Raw genomic sequence first — 11,574 nt, forward strand, 5'->3', positions numbered from 1 at the left:
TAGCCAGGTGTTTTGTCACACTCCTGTAATCCTAGCTACTCAGGAGGCTGAGGCAGGAGGATTGCTTGACCCCAGGAGTTTGAGGTTACACTAAGTATGATGACGCCACTGCACTCCAGCTTGGGTGATAGAGCAAGACTGTCTGGAAAAAAAAAAAATTTTTTTTTTTTTTTTTTTTTAAGAAAACTTGTTTTCTTACTTACTGAAGTTTGGAACATTTATTGAAAAACAGCAAAGATGGGGAGGCAAGGGCAATATATGTAACCTTAACATTTGTACCCCCATAATACGCTGAAATTAAAAACAAGAACACGGCCGGGCACTGTGGCTCACGCCTGTAATCCTAGCTCTTGGGAGGCCGAGGCGGGCGGATTGCTCAAGGTCAGGAGTTCAAAACTAGCCTGAGCAAGAGCGAGACCCCGTCTCTACTATAAATAGAAAGAAATTAATTGGCCAACTGATATATATATAAAAAAATTAGCTGGGCATGGTGGCGCATGCCTGTAGTCCCAGCTACCCGGGAGGCTGAGGCAGAAGGATCACTCGAGCCCAGGAGTTTGAGGTTGCTGTGAGCTAGGCTGACGCCACGGCACTCACTAGCCTGGGCAACAAAGCGAGACTCTGTCTCAAAACAAATAAAAAAATAAAAAAATAAATAAAAATAAAAAAAATAAAAACAAGAACAGGCCGGGCGCGGTGGCTCACGCCTGTAATCCTAGCACTTTGGGAGGCCGAGGCGGGCGGATTGCTCAAGGTCAGGAGTTTGAAACCAGCCTGAGCAAGAGCGAGACCCCGTCTCTACCAAAAATAGAAATAAATTAATTGACCAACTAAAAATATATATACAAAAAATTAGCCGGGCATGGTGGCGCATGCCTGTAGTCCCAGCTATTCGGGAGGCTGAGGCAGTAGGATCGCTGAGCCCCGGAGATTGAGGTTGCTGTGAGCCAGGCTGACGCCACGGCACTCACTCTAGCCTGGGCAACAAAGTGAGACTCTGTCTCAAAAAAAAAAAAAAAAAAAAAAAGAACAAAAGAAAAACAGCAAAGGTTCTGTGTGTTAGAGTACAGGATTAAAATTCTGCAGAATTTTTTCTTTTTTCTTCCTTTTTTTGATGACAGGCTCAGTTGTCCAGGTTAGAGTTCAGTGGCATCATCATAGCTCACTGCACCCTCAAATTTCTGGACGCAAAGTAATCCTCCTCCCTCAGCCTCCCCAGTAGCTGGGGCTGTAGGCTTGTAACCCCACGCCTGGCTAAATTTTTTTCTTTTTTAAAGGATGGGGTATTGCTATGTTGCTCAGGCTATCATTCTACATTATTTTCTTGTCCAGGCTTCCCTTGTGGGTCTTCCTAAGTTCTTGTTGGTCTTCTTAAGTCCTTGTTGGCTCTGTGATTTCCCTGGTCCCTCCATAGCCTATCCCTTCTGGACTTGGCCATTTGTAATGGAGCTGAAAAGCTATATGACCCCCTTGCTAAGCTGGCCCACCTTAGGGGCGGTCTCTGAGCCTCTTCATAGTTGGTTTCCCTGTCCGTGTGCTTGAATGTGAATGTGCCTGACTCTTTCTCATCACCAGTTTTTGTTTTTTTTTTGAGACAGAGTCTTGCTTTGTTGTCCAGGCTAGAGTGAGTGCTGTGGTATCAGCCTAGCTCACAGCAACCTCAAACTTCTGGGCTCAAGCGATCCTCCTGCCTCAGCCTCCCGAGTAGCTGGGACTACAGGCATGCGCCACCATGCCCGGCTGATTTTTTCTATATCTATTAGTTGGCCAATTAATTTCTTTCTATTTATAGTAGAGACGGGTCTCATTCTTGCTCAGGCTGGTTTCGAACTCCTGACCTTGAGCAATCCACCTGTCTCGGCCTCCCAGAGTGCTAGGATTACAGGCGTGAGCCACCATGCCCGGCCACCTCTTTTTTTTTTGAGACAGGGTCTGGCTCTGCTGCCCAGGCTGGAGTACAGTGGCATCATCATAGCTCAATGTACCTGCAAACTCCTGGGCTCAAACGATCCTCCTGCCTCAGAGTCCCAAAATGCTGGGATTACAGGCATGAGCCACCATGCTCAGCCATTTCTGTACATTTTCTAAGTCTGTCTACACATTTTTACTTCATTATAATCATATTGCATGTACTGGTGGTATTGCATCTGACTTTTTTCTCTGAACTTTATAGTAAAGTATTTCCCACTAAAACAATTTACATTCCTATTTATGACTGCAACATGTATTGCTCTGCACTGTATAATTACCCCATGTTGGATTTTCCTTAATCTTTTGTCTTTTTTTTTTTTCTTTTTGAGACAGAGTCTTACTCTTGCCCTGAGTAGAGTGCCATAGCATCAGCCTAGCTCACAGCAACCTCAAACTCCTGGGCTCAAGCATTCCTTCTGCCTCAGCCTCCTGAATAGCTGGGACTACAGGCATGCACCATGATACCCGGCTGACTTTTCTATCATTTATTAGTAGACGCAGAGTCTTGCTCTTGCTCAGGCTGGTCTCAAACTCCTGACCTCAAATGATCCTCCCACCTTGGCCTCCCAAAGTGCTAGGGTTACAGGCATGAGCCACTGCGCCTGGCCAGATTTTCCTTAATCTTGTTTCTGTTCTCAGTGTGATGAAAATCTTTGTGCACTCAGGTTTTTGTTTTGGGGATTTTGTTTCGTTGGTAATTAGGATTATTTTCTTAGGATAAATTCCCACAAATGGAATTAAAGAATTTAAGGCTCTTGGTTTTGTTATTATTCTTAGGTTTGTGGTCATGAGAAGCTCTTGTTATTTATTGCTAAATTTCTTTCTCAAAGGACTGTACCTGTATAAGAGCGATTTTCTAATAAGATTCTAAAAATAATTCCACATACTTCATACCTGTGTTCCTTCAGGAATGCTACTTGGTTTGTGACTACTTTTCAGTGCTTTAAACTGATTTTTTTACCAGCTTTATTTTTTATTAAACTTCTTTTTTTTTTTTTTTTTTTTTGAGACAGAGTCTCACTTCTTGCCCTGAGTAGAGTGCTGTGGTGTCAGCCTAGCTCACAGCAACCTCAAACTCCTGGGCTCAAGCAATCCTCCTGCCTCAGCCTCCTGAGTAGCTGGGACTATAGGCATGCACCACCATGCCCAGCTAATATATATATATATGTGTGTGTGTGTGTGTGTGTATGTATATATATATATATTTTTTTTAGTTGTCCAGCTAATTTCTTTCTACTTTTTTAGTAGAGACAGGGTCTCACTCTTGCTCAGGCTGGTCTCGAACTCCTGAGCTCAAACAGTCCTTTCACCTCAGCCTCTCAGAGTGCTAGGATTACAGGTGTGAGCCACCACGCTCCACCTGAACTTCATATTTTGATATGATTGTAAGATTTACATGCAGAAAGAGAATGAATGCATAAGTGAGTGAGTGAAAAAGAAAAAGATTCACATGCAATTTTAAGAAATGATGCAAAAAGATCGATGTACCCTTTACCCAGTTTCCACCAATGATAACATCTTGCAGAACTATAGTACAATATCATAATCAGGATATTAACATTAATACTTTTACTGTTTTTAATCAAAGGAGTATTTTATACTTATTGGTATAAAATAAAATTTTAAAATAATTTTAAAAATTATTTTAAAAATATATAGAAAGGCCAGGCGCGGTGGCTCATGCCTGTTATCCTAGCACTCTGGGAGGCCGAGGCAGGCAGATTGCTCCAGGTCAGGAGTTCGAAACCAGCCTGAGCAAGAGCAAGACCCTGTCCCTACTATAAATAGAAAAGAAATTAATTGGCCGACGAAAAATATATATAGAAAAAATTAGCCAGGCATGGTGGCGCATGCCTGTACTCCCAGCTACTCTGGAGGCTGAGGCAGGAGGATCACTTGAGCCCAGGAGTTTGAGGTTGCTATGAGCTAGGCTGATGCCATGGCACTCTAGCCTGGGCAAAAGAGTGAGATACTGTCTCAAAAATAAATAGATAGATAGATAGATAGATACATACATACATACATACATACATACATACATACATACATACATAGATATTTAAAAATAGAAGTCCCAATAGATTAATAGATGAATAGATAAAAAGTCCCTTTGTTCCAACCCTGGCCTCATTCCCTAGAGGAAACTACTGTTAAAACAAATAAACAAAAACCATGATTGGAGTTTCTGTTTTTCTTTTTTTTTAATTTTTTGAGACATAGTCTCACTCTGTTGCCCAGGCTAGAGTGAGGGCCATGGCGTCAGCCTAGCTCACAGCAACCTCAAAGTACTCCTTGGCTCAAGCAATCCTCCTGTTTCAGCCTCCCAAGTAGCTGGGACCACAGGCATGCGCCACCATGCCTGGCTAATTTTTTCTATATATTTTTAGTTCGCCAATTAATTTGTTTCTATTTTTAGTAGAGATGGGGTCTCGCTCTTGCTCAGGCTGGTTTCAAACTCCTGACCTTGAGCAATATGTCCACCTTGGCCTCCAGAGTTCTAGGAGAGTTTCTGTTTTTCTATTTTCATATACACATATTTTCTTTAACTATATATGCGTGTATATATAGCCTACATTGGCTGGATCTGAGGAACGCCACAAACATCAGAGAAATCTCTCATGTCATATAGGCCCCAGGAAATAGGAAATAAAGCCTTCTTAGAGCATTTCCTTATGAAATAATCAATTTTTATTTCAATGGTAGCCTCTGCAGGGGGACCTTGCCTCTTGACAGTAGTGGAAGCTATCATGTTTACTGGGAGGAAGTTACATCTTATTTCAAGCAGTGGGAAAACAGGACCTGGCTTTGTATTAGTAAATTAAAGCAAGGCAGTGAACTCTCAAGAGTATACAAGGATCTGGTTGGGGTCCAAGGAGCTTTGTTCCATGACATTAAATTCTCTGATTATTGAAAATTTATGTAAATGGTCATTAGTGAGCAGACATTTAGTGAGCAAGTTTTTGTCCTTTTTTAAAATTCTACTTTGAAAAACCTTCAAACTTACAGAAAATTGGCAAGATTATAAAGAACTTCTTTTGTGCAGAGACTCCATCCCTGTAGAACAAAGGATACCAACCCAGGATCACATGCTGCATCTAGTCATCACAGCTCTCTAGTCTCTTTCAACCTGGTGCACTTCCTCAGTTTTTTCTGGATTTCTATGACCTTGACATTTTTGAAGGTATAGGATAATCATTTTGTAGCATGACTTTTTCTTTTTCTTTTTTTTTTCTTTTAAAGACAGAGTCTCACTCTGTAGCCAGGCTAGAGTGCAGTGGTGCCATCATAGCTCACTGCAACCTCAAATTCCTGGACTCGGGCGATCCTCCTACCTCAGCCTCCCAAGTAGCTGGGGACTACAGGCATGTGCCACTATGCCCAGCTAATTTTTCTATTTTTTGTGGAGGTGGGCTTGCTATGTTGCTCAGGCTAGTCTCAAACTCCTGGCCTCAAGCAATCCTCCTACCTCGGCCTCCCGGAGTGCTAGGATTACATTCCTGAGCCACTGCTCCCAGCCTAGACTATCTTTCAATTTAGGTTTGTCTCATGTTCCTGCACAATTAGGCCAAGTTTATGTATTTTAGGCCAGAATGTCAGAGCTTTGGTGTTCTTTTCATTGTGTCATACCTTTCTGTCCAGTTACTGGTGAGGTTGCTGTTATTCACTTGATGCACAAGGTGTTCCAGGCTTCTCTTGTTTTTTTTTTTCTTAACCCAGCCCTGTAATGCCCATTATCTCCAAAGTAGCCTGGTTCCATGTGGCGGAGAGTAGTGTTTAGAAACCATGATCTGGGTGCCAGGTGTGCCCATGACTATTGGTGTACTACTGCTCTCAGGATTTGTCATAGGATAGAGCTAGGGAACATTTATATCTATGGTTACTTCTATATCCATCTTATATATTATGTTTACACAAATGCTTCTAATTGCAATCTAATACCACAGGGTTGATTTTTGCAAATATGACAGTGCTCTATCTTCAGTAGATTCTATCATGTTTTTTTTTTAGACAGAGTTTCACTTTGTTGCCCATGCTAGAGTGCCGTGGCAATATCATGTTAAGAAATCTTGAATTTGGGGCCGGGCACGGTGGCTCACGCCTGTAATCCTAGCTCTCTGGGAGGCCGAGGCGGGCGGATTGCTCAAGGTCAGGAGTTCAAAACCAGCCTGAGCAAGAGCAAGACCCCGTCTCTACTATAAATAGAAAGAAATTAATTGGCCAACTGATATATATAGAAAAAATTAGCCGGGCATGGTGGCACATGCCTGTAGTCCCAGCTACTTGGAAGGCTGAAGCAGAAGGATCGCTTGAGCCCAGGAGTTTGAGGTTGCTGTGAGCTAGGCTGACGCCACGGCACTCACTCTAGCCTGGACAACAAAGTGAGACTCTGTCTCAAAAAAAAAAAAAAAAAAAAGAAATCTTGAATTTGTTGACTAAATGTACCATGAACTCCTTTCACTTTCCATCCCTGCATCCCTATGCCCAAGTCTGACACCACATAGTGCCCACCCATAAGCAGAGCTCAGGAGAGGGAATCACTGTTTCCTCTGCCTGGAATGCTCCTCCCCCAGAGCACCAGAGGATTTGCTCCCTCTCAAGCCTTGCATAGAAGCTTCCATAACCACCTTATAAAACAGCACTTCTCCAGAGTCATTCTCTATCTCAGCAGCCCTTAGTTCCACCTTATAATATATTCATGTGTCTGTTCTCCTACCATCCTGTCCCAGAATATAAGCTCCCTGAGGAGATACTTGGTCTGTTTTGGTTCACTGCTAAATATACCCAGCCCTATAGAAGTTCCTAGCACAGAAAAGATGCTTCATAAATACTTGTGTTTTTTTGTTGTTGGTTTTTTTTTGTTGTTTTTTTTTGGAGACAGAGTCTCACTTTGGTGCCCAGGCTAGACTGAGTGCCGTGGTGTCAGCCTAGCTCACAGCAACCTCAAACTCCTGGGCTCAAGCAATCCTACTGCCTCCCTCAGCCTCCCGAGTAGCTGGGACTACAGGCATGTGCCACCATGCCCGGCTAATTTTTTCTATATATATTAGTTGGCCAATTAATTTCTTTCTATTTATAGTAGAGACGGGACTCGCTCCTGCTCAGGCTGGTTTCGAACACCTGACCTTGAGCAATCCACCCGCCTCTGCCTCCCAGAGTGCTAGGATTACAAGCGTGAGCCACCACGCCCGGCCCATAAATACTTGTTGAATAAGTGAATAAATGAAACAGAGAGGTACTTAAGAACGAACCTCAACACTGTAACACAGGGGAGAGAAACAGAAATCATAGATGGTGAGACCAGTGACATAGAGCTACATATTAATGGTATGGCTTTGGCTATATGTATGCAGAATTCTATCCTTCTGATTCTTTGCTTTGTGCACACACACAAAAAACGCTCCACCCTCTCTATTGGCAGGACTGAGAAGGCAGGATGTATTTGTGGTAAAGTTCCATCAGCAGCAGGAGCCTTTAATTTTTCTTGCTTTTTCTGTTCCAGATGAGACAGAAGGACCCAGTGAAAGGAATGACAGCAGATGACTAAAGCCACCCCTACCCCCTCTGCACTGTATGTACCAAATTTCTCAATGTGCGTGTCATAGAAGCTAAAATCAGTTTGGGTTCTCAAGGCTTCAGCAGTTCACAATGGAGTTAGAAAACCTGCTTTATTCCTTGTCCTTCCCTCTAGTAATGATGATGACTCCCATGCTAAACACCTCAGGCTTTCACTGAAGGAGATCATAGCTATTAAGCCATTTCAGGGACACGTTTTTTGTTGTTTTTTTTTTTTTGAGACAGAGTCTCGCTTTGTTGCCCAGGTTAGAGTGAGTGCCATGGCGTCAGCCTAGCTCACAGCAACCTCAGACTCCTGGGCTCAAGCAATCCTTCTGCCTCAGCCTCCCGAGTAGCTGGGACTACAGGCATGTGCCACCATGTCTGGCTAATTTTTATATATATATATGTGTATATATATATATATATTAGTTGGCCAATTAATTTCTTTCTATTTATAGTAGAGACAGGGTCTCGCTCTTGCTCAGGCTGGTTTCGAACTCCTGACCTCGAGCAATCCGCCCGCCTCTGCCTCCCAGAGTGCTAGGGTTACAGGCGTGAGCCACTGCGCCCAACCTCAGGGACATATTTTATAAAGAACTGCCCAGATAGAGACACGGATAGGGTGCTAAGAAGTGGAGGTGGCAGCAGTGATGTGGAAGTGGAGTTCATCTGCTGCTAATCACTCTTCCCCTCTCACCACTTGAGCCATCGTCATGCTGGCGCACAACCTGCACTGCCCATGCCAGAGCCAATTCCTAACTCCTAAATGCTGGCATTCCCTGCCCTTCCCTTAAAAAACTTGCTGGCCAGACAGCTTTTCTTAGTATCCTTTTTTGTGTCTGATGCTTCATTTTCTTCCTCTTGGTATCCTCAATCCCATACTAAGTAGCTGTTCTCATCAGAGGTGACATCTTTTAGATGTCAGGAGAATGTTTCTGTGCAGCTCATAGGGCCAGAATGGGGTGTCCCTTGTTTCATGTTGTTACTCTTCCCCAAGCCCCTTCCTTCTATTAGCTCCCAGCGCTGGTTCCTCAGTGCCCTGTACTCATGTTAATGGAACAGCTCAAGGTAGTCTCAGTCATGGAATGACAAACCTGCTCTACTCCCAGTTAGGCTCTGAGAGAACATTAGTTTATCAAATAAAAGCAGCCCATCCTCTAGCACTAAGAGGCTAAGGAAGCCTAGCGTCTCACCAGCAGTGATGCAAACCTCTGCTCTCTCTCCCTGCCCTACATCCCTTAAGGCAGCTTCTGGGAGATAAGAGGGGTAGGACCAAGTGGACTATTGCGATGCCAGCTCCTCAGTCACCATTCAGGCTTAGTGCCTTGTCTCCTCCCATTCCCCTCCCCAGTGACTGGCATCCTTCCTCCTTTTGAAATTCCCCCATTCAAGATGATTTACAGTGTGTTTCTATTTTCCCCTGTTGCCTCCTTAATAATTGCATTTCTCTTCTAGTTTTGCAAGACAGTGGTCAACAGGAAGGCCCAGCAGCTCCACCCTCCCGAGTGACAGGCCATCTTCGGACGCAGCCTTTCTGTGCCCATTCTTCAGGCAACTTTCGATCCCTTACTGTAGCTAATTCTAGATGCCCTTTAATATTGTAAACAAATAGACCGTCTGGTATTACAAAGCCCGTGTGTGCGGGAGCCCGCTCCTCTGAGATATGTGTAGGTTGCTGTATTTACAGCTCCTCCCTCTCTCTCCATTGTGTTCCAACCCATTTCTCTGTGCGCCCCCACCTTTATTATTTCCAAGTGACATTTTTAGTCTCTCAAAATAGCTGCCTTTTGTGATGTGGTAATTTAAATGATTTACGTCCATTTGTTTTCAACCTTGGGATAAACTGAGGTTATTTTGCTTCCTGGGCAGATCTTTGCAATTTTGAGTGCTCAGTTGGGGAGAGGAGATGAGTTAGAAATACAGAGGTTTTCCCCCCAGTTCCACAGAATAGTAATGTGGCTTTGTAACTCTGACGTCTGCTCCCAGTATCCCACTGTTAGAGTGCTCTAAGCACCATGGAGGTACCCAAGGCCTAGCCAGTCTCTGTTTAAGAAAATTTAACAAATACAAATAACCCCTACCCCAGTCATTGGATCTCTGGTCACTATTCTTAGAAACAACTGTGGTTTCTCAGCCCTCCTGCTGCCCACTCTGTCTGACTCTCTCTGCAGAGCCTACAAAACACCCCAATCAACTCTCCACCTGCAGGGAATTGTCCAGTGTGGCCCTCAGAAGTGAGTCTACCCCGTAGATACAGATCAGTCTGACCCCTGAGGAGCTCTGTGTGTCCATGCTCCTCTTCCCTTTTGGGTTGGTGCTGCCACTCAGCAATAATCCTCTTTTCTCTGTGCTTTCTTAGATCCCTGTCCTCTGTCTTTGAGGCTGGTTAGGACATAAGAGTCCTGATCTTTTCATGCTGCACAAAATGAGCATGCAAAAAGCTTTCTTCCAGCAGAACATGTTCCCTCTTGTCTCCAGTTGCTGGAAAGGAATTTGGGGATCAAGAACTCAGCTAATCCTGCCCCCATGCTGAGTTCTATCCTGGACAATCAAAAGCAAGTAGGTGATCATAGTATAGAACTCTACCAAAGCAAGCTGGCGAAGGAGTCCAGGCTGCAGGGGAATAGAAGCTGCTGAGTGCTTCATAGTTTCCTACAACTTGGCAGAACCCAAGTACGAGTACGCCTTCCTAGTGGGAGGATCTGAGATAGCTGTGATGTCACCTGACATTCCTCCAACCTTGTGAAGTATGTTGGCTTGATCCAAGCCCATGCTCGCTTGGGTGCATCTGCTAACGAGAGAGACCAAATCTCTTTTGGGGGGAGCAAGAAGTGGGATGAGATAATTTATCCTTGTTTTGTCAGTGTGTTTGCCTTACTCATTTCTAAGTGCAATAAGGGAGTGTCTCTCACAGGATTACACCTGTGACATCCTGATGGTTGTTGCCTTGTGGCCCTCCTGGGGCAGGGGTGGACAGATTCAGACCCCTCAGCCTAGTTAGCTCTGACCTTCATCCAGGTCGCTTTGGGAACAGGGAGATGTCCTGCTACAGACAACTTCCTCTGTAGTCTCCTCACCTTGAGGGGTCTTTAGTAACCTGGGGCATTTCTGCTGGTTATTAGCATCTCAACTGCTGGTAGCATTTATTTGACTGGCATTCCTACTGGAGAAAAATGTAAATGTTTTCCTACAAGCTCTGTATTAGCTATTAATTATATTTGTGCTTAAAGATTTCCCTTCTTCATTCATCAATTAGGTGAAGTCCAGATGTGGGTTATCTTGGGAGAAACAAACTGTGATATTCTAAACAGCTGTTTATGTGGTTTGAGGGTCAGCAGATGTTAGTCTCCTTCCTTCAGTTCTTCTTTGAGATCCACACATATCACCTGAGCTCTAGTGGGGGTTCCTCCACCTCTACCTGTTGCCCCAGTTTGAAAGAGCTGAGGCTCTTGCCCACATAAACGTAAAGGAGGGATGTCCCTGGTCTGTTCTATCCCCATGAATGGTGTTGCTGCTGGGCAACAGTGTTGGCTTCTTTTAAGTACCCTCTTCCCTCATTACCCACCCCCAAACTGACTGGCACTCAAGGGACTTATGATAAAGGCTCAGCTCCAGGGGTAGTACCTGAGCATGTGCCACACCCCTTCAGACCAGCTGCTTCCATTAGATTTCCAGGGTCATAGTCCCAACTGGAAGCAGCAGTGCCTCTGTAGGAGGGGTGCTGGGCTCTGGCCTTCTCATGAAGAGAGGTCAGGGACAGGATCAGTATCATGGGCACATGTGTATCTTCCCAAGTTCTCCTTTTACAATCCCTACTGGGACTCCCTGATTTATTTTGGTTGGTTCCTAGTGCTACTTCTTTTACAAACTACACTTTGTAGAACTGATTAGATTACCTTGTTTATTTAATGTGAGTTTGTGCCTTTTTGTCTCAATCTTCCAATACAGGTATATTGGGAAAAAAGCAGTCTAATAAAATCCTAGACAGAGCTTTCTGGAGTCCAGCTTATTGATGTCTTTTACATTCATTTCCCAAATTAAATATCC

General features: G+C 44.1%; 2 protein-coding genes across 4 annotated transcripts in view; one reads left to right on the forward strand and one right to left on the reverse strand.

Moving 5' to 3' along the window:
• The window catches only part of PITPNA (phosphatidylinositol transfer protein alpha), a 44,466-nt gene extending 32,949 nt beyond the window's left edge, over positions 1–11,517 (forward strand). The window contains exons 11-12 of the mRNA XM_012740777.2: positions 7,472–7,540; positions 8,983–11,517. Of these exons, the coding sequence (XP_012596231.1) occupies positions 7,472–7,516 (45 nt within the window). The 3' untranslated portion in view covers positions 7,517–7,540; positions 8,983–11,517. The remainder of the gene's footprint in view (positions 1–7,471; positions 7,541–8,982) is intronic.
• SERPINF1 (serpin family F member 1) overlaps positions 1–11,574 on the reverse strand; it is a 351,983-nt gene that overhangs the window by 212,622 nt on the left and 127,787 nt on the right. The gene's annotated exons all lie outside the window — the stretch shown is intronic.

Source organism: Microcebus murinus, chromosome 18, assembly GCF_040939455.1.
Source record: "Microcebus murinus isolate Inina chromosome 18, M.murinus_Inina_mat1.0, whole genome shotgun sequence".
In the NCBI taxonomy this organism is placed as follows: domain Eukaryota; kingdom Metazoa; phylum Chordata; class Mammalia; order Primates; family Cheirogaleidae; genus Microcebus; species Microcebus murinus.